The sequence below is a fragment of the Muscardinus avellanarius genome (genome assembly GCF_963383645.1).
Source record: "Muscardinus avellanarius genome assembly, chromosome: 12".
NCBI lineage: Eukaryota > Metazoa > Chordata > Mammalia > Rodentia > Gliridae > Muscardinus > Muscardinus avellanarius.
This window is the reverse complement of record NC_137798.1, coordinates 19630562-19649615: the sequence shown is the minus strand read 5'-3', so window position 1 is coordinate 19649615 and position 19054 is coordinate 19630562. Positions and strand designations below refer to the sequence as shown.

General features: G+C 39.5%; 1 protein-coding gene across 1 annotated transcript; it reads right to left on the bottom strand.

Annotated features, from left to right (window-relative positions):
- Positions 1-4879: 4879 nt before the first annotated feature.
- LOC308271370 (olfactory receptor 4F3/4F16/4F29-like) lies at positions 4880-5845 on the bottom strand (the record flags this gene model as incomplete). The annotated part of the gene is made up of 1 exon (XM_080707668.1): positions 4880-5845. The coding sequence occupies one exon, from the start codon at positions 5843-5845 to the stop codon at positions 4880-4882; it is 966 nt and encodes a 321-aa protein (XP_080563794.1).
- Positions 5846-19054: the final 13209 nt, after the last annotated feature.

Sequence of the window (19054 nt, the reverse complement as noted above, 5' to 3'; positions counted from 1 at the left end):
CTGCCTTTAGAATAGTACTACACTGTTTCAATTATTGTAGCTTTATATGGTTTGAAATCAGAAAATATATATCTTCTAGCTTTGTTCTTTTTCAAGATCATTTTGGGTACCTAGAGTCTATATTCCATATTAGGATAGATTTTTTTCTGAAAAATAAATATATAAATATATGATATTTTCACCTAAAAAATAGAAAAAAATATTCTCTGGTAAGAAAGAAAACAAAAAGAAATATTGAAATGTTACATTGTCTTTGGATATACAATATTTTTTATTTTTTTAGGGAGTTTGTATACTCTTCTGTTGCCTGTGCCATTGAAATCATATCCAAGAAATCACTGCCAATTTCAATGTTGTGAGGTTTTATGACCCAGATTTTCTTCTAAAAGTTTATAGTCTTAACATTTATATTTAGGTCTTTTATCTATTTTGAGTTAATATTTGTATATGGGATTAGGTAAGGGTCCAATTTTATTCTTTTCCATATAATTATTATTTTTCAACAATATTTAGTTAAAAGATTATCATTTCCACCACCAAATGTTCGTGGAAACCTTGTCAAAAATAACTTGACAATATAGGGAAGAATTTAGCTCTAGGCTTTTATTTAACTCCAAGGGTTTATATATCTGCCTTTAGAATAGTACTACACTGTTTCAATTATTGTAGCTTTATATGGTTTGAAATCAGAAAATATATATCTTCTAGCTTTGTTCTTTTTCAAGATCGTTTTGGGTATCTAGAGTCCATATTCCATATTAAGATAGATTTTTTCTGAAAAATAAATATATAAATATATGATAGTTTCACCTAAAAAAATAGAAAAGAAATATTCTCTGGTAAGAAAGAAAGCAAAAAGAAATATTGAAATGTTATCTTTAAGTCATCAAAAGCTTGGTATCAGACAAATGAAACTGTTATGTGAAATTATCATTTTTAATTTTGGATAAATTGCTATAATACTAGATGTCAACCACTAAGCCAAGCATGGGAAGGAGGGATGGGGAGGGAACGGGGTGGGGATCGGGTGGGGGCTGACTGGGCGATGTGTGCATGTATGTCTACAAAAGTTTGTATCCCACTGTGATGTATGAATACAGTGCACCAATAAAAATAAATAAATAAATAAATAAAACAAAAAAACAAATAAAGAATAAAAAACCAAAAATATATATATATATATATATATATATATATATATATATATATATATATATATATATATATGAAGGAAATGAAATACCGTAAGAGTAAGAAAAGCATTTCTGCATGAAAAAGAGCTTATCATAAGAAAGTCCCAACTGGGAAAGAAAGGAATTAGAAAGTTAGAAGCAGGTTGCAGAGGGTTTGTGACAGGGAAATGGATTATTAAAGATGAGTAGGCTTTTAATAGGCTTGTTGTCTAAAGAAGAGTGTTCAGCAGTTAAGGAAATACATCCGACAATTAGAACTAAGAACCTTGTGGTGTTGTTTGTGGTATTTTGTCTGCCAAACTGTGTTGTGAGTATGCTTAAGCTTTCAGATTTAGAAGATAAGATGCCAACACCTGAAGAAACTCTATCGCATCCATCTGAATCACCACATCTCCCCACACTTGCTATATGAACTGAGCCCAAAAGATGGAAAGTTCCAAGAAAGTTAAAGAAGATCCCCCGAGAAGCCCCCAAGCCTTGGGCATGCCTGTTTTTCCTGGGAGATCGGCCCCTGAAACTGCTTATCTGCAAGACCTTGGAGAGGATTGGGAGTTAATCTCTCGAAGATCAACAGCCAGCTGAAGGACTAGTTTTATTACCTTTGTTTACATGTCATTCATTATTATTTCACAGTGATTGCATTCACCCCCTCTTCTCTTTATCATTAACTTTACTGGTGAAAGGTATAAATTTCTGGGTTTTTTGTAATAAAGTGTCATTGGCTCAAGAAGCCTTTGTCCACCTCAGGTTCTTTCCAAAGCGTCGTCATTTAGGGACCTAAAGAAAATTCAGTCCCTAAAGGGAAAGAATCGCTGCAGACAGGAGGCTGCAGAACTTCACCTGCCTTTTGCCCCATCTTTCTGAGGATTTGACCAGGAGCGGACAATAACGACCCTACTGAGATTAGTCGGCAACACATATGTTATCCATAGTTCAAGAAAAATGTGAGGATGGTGCATTGTGAGAATTTTCAAAGCTATGCAACATTTAGCATGAAATTGTTTAATATATAACAGCAACAACTGCAAAAGAAGAGTGCCAACACATCTACCTGCAAGTTCCAGAAGTCTAATTTTTTAGATGCGGCTCAGTAGCAAATCAATGCAGGGGACTGGTTAGAGATTTGCCAGAAATATGACTTTCTGTTGTCAGCATTCTCCCAGTCTTTTACAACAGCCTGTGGCTGCCATTGCAAGGACTGCTGCAGGTCCTTCTGGAGCTCACGGATGGCAGCCAGCGTCCCAGCAGCTGCTGCGACCCACCTTGTGGTATGCACCCGGCAACACAGAGGCAACACTGACAGATTCCTTTCAATAACTGTGCTTACTACTCAGGAATAGTACATTTCATTTTCAAAATAATTATATGTAACAAGTGGGGTGTGGTGGCTCATGCTTGTAATCCCAGCATTCAGGAGGCTGTGACAGAAGGATCGTGGTTCCCGGACAGCCTCAGCTACTTAGTGAGGCCCTTTGAAATTCAGTGAGACCCTGTTTCAAAATAAAGAATAAAAAGTAGGGCTGGGGCCGGGCGTGGTGGCGCACTCTTGTAATCCCCGCACTTGGGAGGCAGAGACAGGAGGATCGCGCAGGTTCGAAGCCAGCCGCGCGCGCTGGTTTAGGAGACCCTGTTTCCAAATAAAAATGTAAAAATAGGTCTGGGAGTGTAGCCCGGAGGTAGAAGGGCTTCCAGGAACCCCAGTACCACAAAAAAAAAAAAAAAAAAAAGTAGGGCTGGGTATATAGCTCAAAGGTAGAATGCTCCTGTGTCCAATCCTCAACACCGCAAAAAAAAAAAAAAAAAAAAAAAAAACAAGCCGGGTGTGGTGGCACACATTTGTAATCCCAGTACTTGGGAGGCTGAGACAGGAGGATCACACAGGTTCAAAGCCAGCCTCCGCTACTTAGTAAAGCTCTCAGCAACTTAGTGAGACCCTGTTTCTAATAAAATATTTTTTAAAAATAGGTCTGGGAGTGTGGCACAGAGGTAGAAATCCTCTGGGTTCCATCTCCAGTACCACAAATAATAATAATTAATAATAATAATAATAATAATAATAATAATAATAATAATATGTAATATGCTTTAACACAGTCAATGTATTTCTTTATATCTCTTCATTTATACAGTCATAATATCTTTGTAATTGCTACACTTGCCTTTTATTCAGTTATAAGCCTGACTCACATAAAGTGAAATATTTGTATTTTTATTAATAGTTTCACCTCTTTGTACTTCCAAAATATTAAAACCATTTGTTATCATCTAAGAGTCAGACAGTTTTCTTAGCCATATACAATTTTTTTCTTAAGCCGGGCGTGGTGGCGCACGCTTGTAATCCCAGCATTTGGGAGGCTGAGATAGAAAGATCGCAGTTCACGGACAGCCTCAGCTACTTAGTGAGGCCCTCCACAACTTAGTGAGACCCTGTTTCAAAATAAAGAATAAAAAATAGGGCAGGGAGTGTAGCTCGGAGGTAGAATGCCCCTGGGTTCCATCCCCAGACCTAAAAAAAAAAATTCTTCTCACCAGACATGGTGGCACATACTTGTTATCCTGGTACTTGAGAGGCTGAGACAAGAGGATCTCAGGTTCAAGACCAGCCATAGCAACTTAGGAGGACTGTTTCGAAATAAAAAATAAAATCAATCTGGGGGTGCAACTCAGAGATAGAGCACCCCTGAGTTCAATCCCCAGTACCACACACAAAATAACTTTTTTTTGTTAGGGAATAATTGGAGTAAAAAACAATTATCATACACATTGCTTGGTATAGAAATTTATATCTTCTGGCTCTAAAAAATTTTAATGATTAATAATATTACATTTTAGACAAGTGTAACACACCTTTAATCCTAGTACTTAGTAGTCCTAGACAGGGAGATCACAGATTCAAGGTAAGCCTCAGCAATTTAACAAGGTCCTCAGCAACTTAGTGAGACCCTGTTTTAAAATAAAAAATAAAATCAATCTGGGGGTGTAGCTCAGAAGCAGAATGCCCCTGGGTTCTATGTTCCAGTACTATAAATAATAATAATAATTTTTCTTCTACTCTAAATTTTCCCCTTTCAATTCTAACTAAATCTAAAAACTTTAGTGACAACTAAATCAGAATATGGGTGAAATTCAGATGGGAAAAGCCCCCAAATCTTCAAAGCTGTCTAGGCAATTATATGATTTTGTTTATTCCTCTTTGTACATGGGCTCCAAGAAATTCAGTGGGCGTGAATATAGGTACACATGTGGATTAGAAGAGATATGTCTTTGAGAATCATTACAGAGAGAAGAGTAGCCAACATTTTATATTGATGGAAAGTGTGTCCAGTAGCTGAGGTTTCAGCAATTTCTAACTCCAGTCTTCAACAGCAGACACAACCTCCAATAATAAACACAATGTTCCAGGACTAAATTCTCTCCTCCTCAACAGTTGTACATGTTATTTTTTTCCTTTGTGGTGCTGGGTTTGGAACCCAAGGCTTCATGGAAACCAGACAAATGCTTTACCACAGAGCTCCTCCCTACCCTCTTCCCTATATTTTCTTAGAGGAAGAGTTTTCTAAGAAGAACTGACCAGATCAAAAGAGATCTGAGGAAGGATTTCATTACTGGATATAAAAAACTGAGCCAAAATGAAAAGATTTGTGAATTATTTAATTAAAGAGATTGATTTCCAAGAATATTCAACATTAATCTGAATTTCTTGAACTGTGCATGAGAGCACTCTTCCTAAAACTTGTCAAAACCTTAACAAAGAGTCTCCTCATTGCCACCTTCATCTTATTTCTAAATGTATAGATGACAGGGTTCATAAAAGGGGTGATAAGGGCATCAAAGATGGCTAAGAATTTGTCTATGGGTAAGGTGGGGAATGGCCACACATAGACAATAATGCAGGGACCAAAGAAAAACACCACCACGGTGACATGAGCTGAGAGAGTAGACAGGGCTTTGGACAAATCCCCGGAAGAGCGTTTATGAACCGTGACCAGGATGAAAACGTAAGAGGCGATCAGAATGAAAAAGGTGCCCATGGAGATGAAGCCACTGTTGGCGGTGACCAGAAACTCCAGCCTGTATGTGTCTGTGCATGCGAGTTTGATGAACCGAGGAAAGTCACAGTAGAAGCTGTCCATTCTGTTGGTTCCACAGAAGGGCAAGTTCACAACAAAGGCCAGTTGGGCCACAGAGTGGATGAGGCCAGTGGTCCAAGCAATGGCCAGAAGAAAAATGCACATTCTTAGGCTCATAATGCTCAGGTAGTGGAGGGGCTTGCAGATAGCGACGTATCTGTCGTAGGCCATGACTATGAGCAGCACCATCTCTGTGCCTCCCACAGTGTGAATGAAGAACATCTGAGTGATGCACCCCTTCATGGAGATGACTTTGCGCTTTCGGAAGAGGTCGAAAATCATCTTCGGGGTTGCGATGCTGGACACGCCTGTGTCAATGAAGGAGAGGTTTGCCAGCAAGAAGTACATTGGGGAATGCAAGTGGTGGTCTGAGATGATTGTGAGCACAATGAGGAGGTTTCCCAGCATACTTGCTACATAAAATACTGTGAAGAACAGGAAAAGGAGAATCTGAATTTCCCAAGAGTTGGTGAGTCCCAGCAACAGAAATTCGGACACCGCTGAGCAATTTCCTCCATCCATCAACTTCACATGCAAGACTGGCCCCAAAGTTTCTATTACCTGAGGAGCACAAGAAGAAAAGCTTAATCTTCAAGTTGAAAGGAATGTCCTGGCTGTAGAGTAATGGTGGTAATGTCAAAAATTAAGAATTACTTTGAAATTTTACACAGTTAAGGATTTACACATATAAGAATCACAGAGAGCTAGCGCTTCAGAATCTCTCTCACATCAAGATATTTGTGATCATCTGACCATGTAACCTCAAATTTAGTTTGCTCTTTAGTGTATTATCAAGAAGGAGAAAATCTAAACAAAGGCACCTAAGAATTTCAGGAAGTAGAGAGATTTATACACCATAATTTCCATGTGAAAAAAAGAAAATGTCCCCAGCACACCTCTAATCCCAGTTCCTGGGAGACTAAGACTAGAGGATGATAGGTTCAAAGCCAGCCTCGGCAATTAAGCAAGACTCTAAAGCAACTTAGCAAGGCCCTTTTTCCAAATGAAAAATAAAATAGGGCTAGGAATGTGGCCCAGAGATAGACTTCCTGGGTTCAATCTCCAGCATATATCTCTATCTCTATCTCTATCTCTATCTCTATCTCTATCTCTATCTCTCTCTCTCTCTCTCTCTCTCTCTCTCTCTCTCTCTCACACACACACACACACACACACACACACACACACACACAACACACACGACCCCCAAAATGAAAGCATGTTGAAATTGAGAAAAGTTATTTCCTTGTGTCTGTTATATATAGCCACCTTACTACACCACTTTACTACATTTTGGAGTTTTTTAATAATATGCCTTGTGTTTTCTAGGTTTACAATTATGTCATCATCAAAAAGAAATAAATTTTCATTCTAAACTTTTGCAGGTTTAAGATAGTATTCATTTCCTTATACCTTTATTAACATGAAACTCATAATATACTTGTCTATTCTTTTTTATGTTATTAGTATATTTCAATTACCCATCATAGTGAGGTTCAATATGATTTTAAAAACATATATGCACGGGCATTTTCGTTCGAATTGCCCCCCTGTGTCTTGCTCCGGCACAGGGCTGTGACTATCTCTATATTTCTATCTTTTAATAAACTTCTTTAAAAAAAAAAAACATATATGCACAAAGTTCTCTGGTGTTCTTTCTCCCTCCTCCCTCCCCATGTGACTTAGTGAGACTAGTAGTAACACCTTCACATATTGCTATACTATTATTTGTTTCTGTTTTTGTTGCCGTTATTGTTGTTGCTGTTTTGTATGTGTGGTACTAGAGATTAAACCCAGAGGCATTCTACCTTGAAGCTGCAATCCCAGCCTAATTTTATTTCTTATTTGAAAACAGGGTCTTGCTAGATTGATTTGAGTCCGACTACTTACTGAGGCTGTCCTCAAACTTGTGATCCTCCTGTGCACCACCATGCCCAGCTATACCATAGTATTACTTGAACTGTTTCCACCTTCAATCCTCCCTCTTTTTTTATGATTACTACCCTTTTCCAGTCACATGTTGCTCTACTCTTTGTGTTCTGTTTCCTTTCTACTTTTTCCTAACACAAATTAAGAAAAAATTCTTAGAATACTCTTCTTTACCCTCTGGTTCCTTCCCCTTCCCACTTAAATCAAGTCAGTTCCTTTTTATCCTTTAGGAAATAACATTAGCTTTATATATTATGCCACCTGAATCTGCCCTCCGGAATTTGTCTTCCTTCATGATTTCCATTTTATTACCTTTATCTTACGTATTTTAAGATATCCAATGCAAGCTGAATGTGATGGCACACACCTGTAATCCCGGTACTTGGGAGGCTGCAAAAGAAAAATTTCAGGTTGGAAGCTAGTCTCGGCATCTTAGCGAGACCCTCGGCAACACAGTGAGACCCTGTTTCAAAACAAAAAAATAGCAAGAAAATAACAAGTAATTGGGGTGTTGCCCTAAGGTAGACCTCCCCCCAGGTTTAATCCCAGTACCACACAACACACATACGTACACAAAAAATACCCAATGCCTCCTCCTCCAGCCTCAGATTAGAGTCTCAGGGATAATCATCATCCCCTGTTTAAATTCCATTCCTGAATGATTCAGCTCATGGTCAGTAGATCCATGCATTGTAAACTCATGTGAAAAGAGAATGTTCCCATCCTCTCACATCAGTGTGTGTGTGTGTGTGTGTGTGTGTGTGTGTGTGTGGTACTGGGAATGGAACCCAGGGGCTTTCTACCTCCAGGCTACACTGCCAGACCTATTTTATATTTTATTTTGAAACAGGGTCTCGCTGAGTTGCTGAGAGCCTCACTAAGTAGCTGAGGCTGGCTTAGAACCTGTGTGATCCTCCTGTCTCAGCCTCCTAAGCGCTGGGATTACAAGCATGAGCCACCACATCTGGCTCTTTCACATAATTTCAACCTTAGTTCTTCAACATCTATCCTACCATAAATGCTTCTCTTTATTTTTTATCTTTTTTATTAAAAGTTCCTTCAGAATAAAAATACTAAAGTTATAGTATTAATTCACTTTTTTCTAAAAGTTTACAGCCTGTAAAAAAAAATTTTTTTTCTTGTTGCAAAATAGCCAGTAAAATACTTCAGGCTCCACAAATAAGAAAACAAGAACTCAAAGAATTCAAATGAATTGCCCAGTTTTGTACAGGTTTTAAATTCAAGCCCAATTCTTGCAATAGCTTCAAAAATGTAAGTACTTAGTGAGACCTTGTTTCAAAATAAGAAGAATAAAAAAGATTGCTATAGCTCAGAGGTAGAAATGCCCCTCGGTTCCATCCCCAGTACCATAAAAAATGCAAGTAAATTTTTAAGAGTATCTGAAGAAAATGTAAAAATTTTAACAGTTGCAGTCTCTTTATGAAGAGACTATGAGTATTTTTTTCTTCATTCTACTTTTATTTTATAAATTTCCTATCAGCACAACTATTTCTCTTTAAAGAAAGATACTCATGAACAAGTTGGCTCCAGATTCCAGGTGTTTTTTATTATACTACTCTATCAAGACACAAAAACCAGCCGGGCGTGGAGGCGCACGCTTGTAATTCCAGCATTCAAGAGGCTGAGACCTGAGGATCACGGTTCCCGGACAGCCTCAGCCATTTAGTGAGGCCCTCTGCAACTCAGTGAGACTCGGTTTCAAAATAAAGAATAAAAAATAGGGCAGGGGCTGTAGCTCAGAGGTCAAATGCCCCTGGGTTCGATCCCCAGACATGCAAAAAAAAAAAAAGACACAAAAAACCTAAAGTCAAAGATAATTTTCAGGAGCCTAAAGAAGTAACTTTTACTAGAATTTTACAGGCATTAAATTGGGCCTTTGGAGTCTAACCTCTCATTGTCAGACCTCTACCATCTCATGGTGCCACCTACTCCTACCCTGGTATCTACTACCCTCATACCTCCCTCTGCCTGTCCATACCTCCACTACGTCATTCTCTCGCAAACCTAGCAACCTCTGCGTTCCTAGGCTCCAGAATGATCCTTTCCAGATGCTCTTCAAATAAACCATCCACATGCTAAGCCGGTTCTACATGAGGTGTTGGAGGAAAGAAAACTCAGATCCCTGGGTTTATCTAAGTCCAGCGTCCATCATTTTTTTCTCCTAGCTGTACATGCTCCTAGCTATGCAAAGCTTCCTGGCGGTTTCTAGGCTGCAACATCTCTCCAATTCTCCCCTCCCCTCACTGCACACCACAGACAGGAACAGTAACAACTGAGCACTGTACCTTGAAACATTGCCCATGTCTGACCTTAGCTCCCTATGGAAACACTTTTTTCACAAGAACTGAAGTTAACTATCCCACTCTCTGCTTTATCTGGGTTGCATCAAAAAAAGAAAAAGACCCAGGCACAGTGGCACACATCTGTAATCCCAGTACTTGGGAGGCTGAGACAGGAGAATCACAGGTTCCAGGATTGCCTCAGTAAATAATGAGACTGTCATCAACCTAATGAGACCTTGTTTCAAAATATGAAATAAGCCGGGCGAGGTGGCGCATGCTTGTAATCCCCGCATGCTTGTAATCCCCGTGCTTGGAAGGCTGAGACAGGAGGATCACAGGTTCCAGGATAGCCTCAGTAAATAATGAGACTGTCATCAACCTAATGAGACCTTGTTTCAAAATATGAAATAAAATCAGACTGGGGGTATAGCTCAGAGGCAGAATACCCCTGGATTTAATCCCCAGTACCACAAAAAGTAAAAATAAATAGAAAAGGAAAATGATGACTCCTACCTGAGCCCTAGAAACAATTCATACTCAAAGACAAAAATGTCAATCCAGTTTGCAAATAAATGCAGTGAAAACCAGCACTCTCTTACGTAAGTCAGAACAAAGAACCTAGTCTATTCGTTGGTAGATTGATCCCCTCAAATTTTGGGGAGAAGATTAAAAACTTGACATACATGGGAGCTACAATTTTTCTCAAGATAAAATAGGAATTAGCTTGGGTGTTGCTGAGAAATAAGTTGCAGAAATTGGAAGTATATAAAACACAGAAGCCTAGAGTGGTAGAATACACTCGTATTTCCAGTACTTGGAAGGCTCAGACAGGAGGATCGCAGGTTTGCAGCCAGCCTCAGCAACTTGTGAGGCCCTCTGCAAATTAGTTAGATCCTGTTTAAAAATAAATAAAAAAGTAAGCTAGGCATGGTGGCACACGCTTGTAATCCCAGCATTTAGGAGGCTGAGACAGGAGGATCTGGGTTCGAGGACAGCCTCAATGACTACTTAGTGAGGACTTTTGCAATTCAGTGAGACCCTGTTTCAAAATAAAGAATAAAAATAGGGTTGGGTGTGTAGCTTGAAGGTAGAATGCCCCTGGATTCCATCCCCAGTACAGCAAAAAATAAAAATAAAAAAAGTGAAATAGGGCTGGGGGTGTAGCTTGGAGATAGAAAGTCTCTGGGTTCAATTTCTAGTGCAATAAATAAATAAATAAATAAATAAATAAAACAGAAACATAAAATATAAATTAAGAATTTATTTACCATGAGATCTAAAAGTAAATACATAATGGAGAAATAGAAGTAGAAATATTTAATTAAAAGGATAAAAATACCATGCCATTTCTTCCTCCTGGTCAAATTCACCCTTCATATAGGATTCATCTTAGCATCTTCTCCAAAAAAATCTTCCCCAAAACCATTAGCAAAGCCATCGCTGCTCATCTTGGTACCCTTCTATGCTTTGCTCAGAACACTGAAGTAAAAATATGTAAAAAAATAATTAAAATGTGGGTTAAGAGGAGAGGTGATTACTGAGCGATAGCTGGAGGTAGATCTGCTATCCAAAGACAGACTGGATTAACGCCTGGTCTACTTAATTGTAAAACATTCCGTTTACATACGTTTTACATGATAGGACTCGAAGTGGGAGCATTTTTCTAGATTAGGAGAAGAATAATTTCACATTCCATCTGAAACTGTAACCTTTTCCAAAACAAAGAAGCTTATGTTGTTTTTCTCAAGTTAAAAAAAAAAAATCTAATTAGCAGACTTGACTCTCAGTGACCAAATGATAGTACAGAGCCTGGGGAGTAGTTGGTCCTTCCTTGATTGGATTTTCCTGGGAATGATACCTCAGAGTCCATGCTGACTTTCACCCAGGGAATAAAAAGGAGGAAAGAACAGAAAATAGAAGAAGAAAAAAAAAAAAAGGAGCGTGTGTGTACCAGATGTCATGTGAGCTAAGTGGATACACAGGAATATTTTTACTTCAAAATGAGTCAACAGAAGTAACCGATGAGGAATCCCACCCTTGAGAATACTTGAGAAGCAGAGCTGGAAGGAGGAAGAGTGTAACTACCCTGCGGGAGCTTACTAGAGGCTTCATGGCAAAACACTGTCCTAAATGAGGCCACTAAAGGTGAGAAACCACGGCACTCTTTCACGTCCGCGATTTTCTACATGTTGTGCGGTTCCTTCCATAGCTCACCAAACCCAGAAACTTACGCTGCAAAAGTTTTCCCCCAGTGTCGAGTCATAACGTGCTAATTACTGGTCCTGAAGAATAGCTGTTATGTCATGAAATTTTCAAGTAAAGATACCATTTCCCGAAAAAGCTTCCTTAAAATACGTTTTGTATGTAATATATTATTATATATTAATAATTTAATGTGTAATGTAATATAACATATTTAATATGTAATGTATTGCTTGTGCTAATATATTAATGTGCAATATATATATATATATATATATATATATATATATAACCCATATTTGTTTTATGTTTTGCTCTAGATTGGGTTTTTTTCTTTTTTTGATGATGGGAATGGAACCCAGGAACATTTTACCTCTGAGATATACTCCTAGCCCTATTTTATATTTAAAAACAGGGTCGAGCTGGATGAGGTGGTGCACGCTTGTGATCCCAGCATTTGGGAGGCTGAGACAGGACATTTTCTTCATCCATTATCTGTTGATGGACACCTGGGTTGGCTTCATAATTTGGTTATTGTAATGAGCCCACTATATGTATGCATAAGTAACATTTTAATAAAAAATAGCTATGTTCTAAGATAAAAATATAATTTAATAAGAAAAAATAATAATAATAATTTGGTTATTGTGAATTGTGCTGCTATAACCATAGATATGCATAATTTTTGGTACTGGGAATTAAACCTAGGGAATTTCTACCTGCAAGATACACCCCCAGCCATTTATGCATATATATATATATATATATATATATATATATATATATACACACACATATACATATAAACATATATACATATACATAAATACGTGCATTTGTATGTTTGGGGGGGTACAGGGGTTTCTGGAAACCCTTCTATCTCCGGCCTACACTCCCAGACACCTATTTTTTATATTTTTATTTTGAAACAGGGTCTCTTAAGCCAGCGCGGCTGGCTTCGACCCTGAGCGATCCTCCAGTCTCCGCCTCCCAAGCGCGGGATTACAAGCGTGCGCCACCACGCCCGGCATTGTATGTTTTTTTAAACAGGATCTCACTAAGTTTCTGAGGCTGTCCTCAAATCTGTGATCCTCCTGTCTCAGCTTCCCAAGTACTGGGATTACAGGCATGCACCACCACGCATGCCCAGCTGTATTCTGACTTTAATTATTTTGGAAAGATACCAACGTGGTACACACCTGCGTTGTATTGCTGCATTCCTTGTCTTTTGAGGAACTTCCATACTGATCTCCATAATTTACACTCCCATCAACCGTGAAAAAGCGTTCCACTTTCCCTACATCTTCACCAGCATTTATTATTGTTGTTAGGATTTTTGATGATTGCCATTCTAACTAAAAATTAATTTTTACCCCACTGGCTGCTCTGAAGACTGAAGCGATGTCTTTGCGTTGTTCCCGGGTTGGGCTCCACTGCGGACTCCGGCAGCCCTGTCGCCAGGCTCTGAACGCTCTTCCTTCCCATCCGGCTACTCCGGATCACCGCTTGCCCCTGGTCAGGGGGCCGTGGACACCAGCTCCGAGGTCACCACCAAGGACGTCGAGGAGAAGAAGGAAGGTGTGAGGAGGAAGAGAAGACGCCCCTGCTAATGGGAACGCCAATGCGGGAAATTGGGAGCGGGAGGCTGACAATGAGGCAGATGAAGAGGAGGAGGAGGAGGGTGACGGTGAGGAAGAGTTTGGAGATGAAGATGAGGAGGCAGCGGGCAGCCTAAGATGATGAGGACGACGATGCTGACACCAAGAAGCAGCCTGATGAAGGAGCTGGCCCCCCACCGCGGGCAGTGCTCTCCACCACCCAACCGAAACCACGACGTGAATTTGCAACAGGGGAAGGGGAAAAAAAACAAAACTTCCAAGTCCCTGCTTTTTTTCTTAAAAGTACTTTTAATATGGAAAATTTAGCCGGGCGTGGTGACCCATGCTTGTAATCCCCGCTCTTGGGAGGCTGAGACAGGAAGATCGCACAGGTTCGAAGCCAGCCTCAGCTACTTAGTGAGGCTCTCAGCAACTTAGTGAGACCCTGTTTCCAAATAAGGTATAAAATAGGTCTGGGAGTATAGTCCGGAGGTAGAAACGCCCCTGGGTTCCACTCCCAGTATCACAAAAAAAAAGGAAAATTTGTTTGTACTTCTTATTTACATTTTATATTTTGTACATATTGTTAGGGTCAGCCATTTTTAATGATCTTGGATGACCAAACCAGCCTTTGGAGCATTCTCTGTCCTACTTCTGACTTTATTTGTAGTGTGACCATGTTCAATATAATCTCAAAGGAGAAAAAAAAAATCTTATTTTAAAAAAATGTAAAAACAAGCCGGGCATCGTGGTGCAGACTTGTAATCCCTGCGTTTTGAAGGCTGAGACAGGAGGATCGCACAGGTTCGAAGCCAGCCTCAGCTACTTAGTGAAACCTTGTTTCCAAATAAAGTATAAAATAGGTCTGGAAGTATATCTCGGAGGTAGAAAAACCCCTGGGTTCTACCCCCAGTACCACCAAAAAAAAAAAAAAAAAAGCAAAAACATCAAAAATCAACCTTATTCAGATCATTCTGGTAACCTTAGTTGTATATGTATTAGCTATACTATAACTAGTTGGTTTTGAGATGATTAAAAAAGCCAAAGGTAAAAGAGTTCTCTTTTTTTTCCCTTTTTTGTCTATGAGTTTGCTGTTTATATTTTCTTTTATTTTTCTTGGCCTGTTTGATGTGTGTGAAACCACGTTGTCCAATAATAAACCAGAATTTTATTTTGCTGAGTTGTTCTAAAATATTAATTTTTAAAAATCTATATGGTTCATTGTTTCCAACCACCTAGCTTAGAATAATTTTTATAATTAATGAATATATTGAAATGGTTGATCTTCATAGACACAGCCTCTGTCAATGAGTAACTGTTATAAGAATTCAACAAGGCATCCATATTTTATAAATATGTAATATTTCACAACAAAAAGTAGGGGAAAATGTCACTGAATCTGTAAATAATTTTTGTGTGTGGTAGTACTGGGGATTGAACCTGGAGGCATTCCACCACTGAGATACACCCCCAGCCCTATTTTATTTTTATTTTGAAACAGGGTCTTACTAGGTTAATGATAGTCTCACTACTTGCTGAGGTTGTCCTCAAACCTGCAATCCTCCTGTCTCATCCTCCCAAGTACTGAGAATACAAGTGTGCACCATCACTCTTGGCTTTGTAAACAGCATATTTTCTTTCATATTGCAAATATTCAAATTAGTTACCCATGCATTGTTTTTAAAGGTAGGGACAACTGGTGCTCAAATTCACTGTTGTTATGGAAGTTTAAATTAGCCCAACTATTTCACAGGACACTTTTACAATATGTAAGCAAGCCTCACAAATACATTTTGACTCAGCAACCTCATTTCTATTAGGTTGTCTAGAAGAAAGTCATCAAAGCCGTCTATACTGGGCATGGTGACACGTGCGGTCCCAGTATTTGGAAGGCCGGGGCTGGAGGATCACAGGTTATGGGCCAGCCTCAGCAACTTAGTAAGGTCCTTGGCCTATAGAAAGTGAATTAATGGTTGAAGCACTTTGAAGTCTATGTATTCAGAAATTTTTGTTTTGTTCCTTTTATTGTTTACTTTCATTCGAAAGAGGGAGAAAAAGAACCCTTTTATCTTTGGATTGAACCCAGGGGCAGTCTACCTCTGAGTGCCACACCAAGCCCTAATTTATATTTTTACTTTGAAACAAGGTCTCCCCACGTTGCAGAGGACCTCACTAAGTTGCTGAGGCTGACTGTAAACCTGCAATGCGTCTGTGTCAGCCTCCCAAGTACTGAAATTACAAGTGTGTGCCACCACCCCCAACAACTGTCCAAAAAATTTTACCACTTAAAGTAGTTGGAGAATAATCTAGTTTTGCTTGGAAAATAGTGAGTTCTTGATCATAGACTGATGAATGGAGTTAAAAAGGAGAAAATCTAAATGTGCAGGCAGCATGGGAGACGGTCAATGCTGAGACACAGTTTTACATTTTTATTTTATTTTATTGAATAAGCACTTCTATAATACTATGGACCAAGAATTCTTTAAAGCATTTTTCAAATATTAATTCAGTTAACCCCTGAGAACTTATGAGGAAGGTATCATTAGTCATTTTCTAGGTCCAAAACAGACAAATGTCAGGCACTTCAGATGATTTAAGCCATGTCCATGTTTTAGGAATGGAGGCATAAAGATGGTAGGTGACTTGAATTAGTAAAAAGTAAAACTAAGAGTGAAGACAGGCAGCAGCTCTCAGAGATCTGTGCTTGTAACCATGGCACTGAGAGAATGTGCCCAGCTCTGAGGAATCTTTGCTGGTTTCTGTGTAATTGGAACACACACAAGCTGAAGCAAAAGTATTATATAGGTCACTGTCTTTGCCCCTTACCAGTTATCCATGTTTTCAAATGCCCTGGTTCTACTGGAACACAACTTTTGAAAGAACTAGTGTAAGCAGGGTGTGGTGGCACATGCTTGTAATCCCAGCATTTGGGAGGCTGAAACAGGAGGATTGCGGTTCACAGCCAGCCTCAGCTACTTAGTGAGGCCCTTTGCAACTCATTGAGATGCTGTTTCAAAATAAAGAATAAAAAATAGGGCTGGGGGTGTAGCTTGGAAGTAAAATGTCCCTGGGACGAGAAAGAAAGAAAGAAAGAAAGAAAGAAAGAAAGAAAGAAAGAAAGAAAGAAAGAAAGAAAGAAAGAAAGAAAGAAAGAAAGAAAGAGGGAGAAGGAAAGAAAGAAGGAAAGAAAGAGAGAAAGAAAAGAGCTGAGGATGTAGTTCAGAGGTATAATGACCCTGGGTTCCATCCCCAGTGCTACAAATGAAAGAACTAGAATAACTATGAGGGTTGATGTATAGTTACCACATGCACTAGCTGAAATAAGCTAAAATCCCCCGTTTCTTATTCATCCATTTTCATCACACATTCCAGCTGCTCCCACAATGCCTCAGTCCAAAGCCTCCACTAAACACAACCTCTAACAATTGCAAATTTTCTCATATTTCTAGAGTACTTCTCTTCAGAGTATGCATCACAAAACCCCAAAAGTCAATTGGAGATGAAAAGAACCTCATCAAAATGCAGAATTGGATATTACTATCCAGGCTTGAATCTTCTTGGCCAATATTTTTTATTCTAACACTTTGCATAAGAAAGGACATCATATACTTCTTGTGAGGAGTTAGGTATTGGGTAGGCAGTAAGGGAATGAGACTCCCAGGAGATAAAGGTTAAGAAAAACAAAATCCAGGACCCCCCCCCCCGCCCCAGAAAGAAGATGGTTCCATGTTGTTCATCAGATCTGAACAAGAACAATTGAATGTGGAGGAGTGGAGCCAAGATGTCAAGGACCAGAGCTCTCTTGCACCAACCTTAGATTCATGAACAGTTGCCATCTATAGACCAGGGAAAAAACACGCAGAACAAACAGGCTCATGACTTCAGAGAATTAAAGGCCATAGATGACAAGTTAACTAAGTCAAGGAAAACGCGATGAAAAACAGGGCCTTTCTTCATTGGTTAATGCGACGGACCAGCTCGGCCAGAGCACTGGGACCGTTGGGACAGGGGTCTTGGAAGGTGGGCAAGGATTCGACGATGAGTAACAAACAGACACAGACAACTCAAGGATGTTGTATCTGAGTGTAATTTGCAAGGTAGTGAGCAAGGAATATATACAGTATAAAGAAATTGATTACATCATTGTATAACTTTGGCTTGCATCCAAGTTACTGTTTTTAGATCAATGATTTCTATGCACAGTCTAAGATTCCCATCATTGCACACCTCTCAATTTGGCAGCACATGCTGACCAGCTGCTAGACTTGTGGTACAGCATCTAGTTATAGGTCAAAGCTATAACTAGAAGTTGTCAAGATTTTTTATTGCCAGGCATGGTGGTGCACGCTTGTAATCCCCGCGCTTGGGAGGCAGAGACAGGAGGATCGCGCAGGTTCAAAGCCAGCCATGCTGGCTTAAGAGACCCTGTTTCCAAATAAAAATATAAAATAGGTCTGAGAGTGTAGCTCGGAGGTAGAAGGGCTTCCAGGAACCCCAGAACCACCAAAAAAAATTACTTTTTATATATTTTTATATATTATAACAAGCTCCTCTCCCTTATATATATCCCAAATATCTCTATTCATTCTATTTTTAAACACTGTAAAAAAAAAACCAAGTCCAGTGTAACCAGGGAGCTTTGTACAGCCTCCTTTTCCAGTAAGTAAACACCTCCTCTTTTAATTGCTTTGTTATGCTTTTCTTCGGGGCATTTGTTAATAAACACCTTAGTCATAATGGTGGGAGGCATGGGCCTTCTCTCCTCAGCCTCCTTCTTCTAACTGCTTAAGCTTTTTGTATGACTAAGTTCTCTTTTGGGCTTTCCTGAAGTATTTCTTGTTGTTATAATGCATCCACTAATGTGCTGGAATCCCCTTTTCTTTCTTTAGCTAGTTTTATTATAGCTTGGAGCAAGGCAGGGGTGTTTGAGGGCACAGACATATTACCAGGAAATTTATCTTCCACAGAATCAGCTTTATTTGTTCCTATAATCTTGATTCTGGGACCTCGTCCTGCGTCACCAGAGCCATGTTTGTGAAAAGTTAATAAAATCATTACCAAAAAGACAATAGCTACAAAAAAAACATCCAAGAACAGGGAGTATTTTGACCAGAAACCTCTTTTCCTCCTTCAGGGCAGCTTCCTTGAAGCTTATGCCACGTCATGCATGCAGGGTCACGCAGACTCCAAGGGAGGCAAGGTCGTGGCAGGTTAATGTCTATACAAAGGAACTCTAAATACATATAGAGCCCTGTGCCCAGCACCAATACCAGCTGCCCTCTGAAGACCCCTCCCCTGCGTGGATAGAGTGGACTTTGGGGACAGGTGGTGTGCCTGGTTTCACCAGGTTGATGAAATCCTTAATGGCGCGTGGCCTGGTCTACTCAGGCGGTGTCAGCAGGCCCCGCTGGACTCTGGAGTCAGCCAAGGCCCCATGGGATGATTCACCTCTCTGCTTGCTTGCTCCTTTAAAATAAACTTGCTGCTCTCACTTTCCTGATGTTTGCAGATTTCATTCTTTGACTCCATAAGACAAGACCCTGGTAAGAAGCTCAGTATCATCACTTGGCTATGGGCAGAAAATATCTTAAGAAAATTCTGCATGTTGGAAATTAAACTAGCAAGCAAAGCATCCACAGTGCTGGGTTTTCTCTGAATTCTTGTGTGTAGCACAGGCAGAAAGTATTAAATATTAGAGT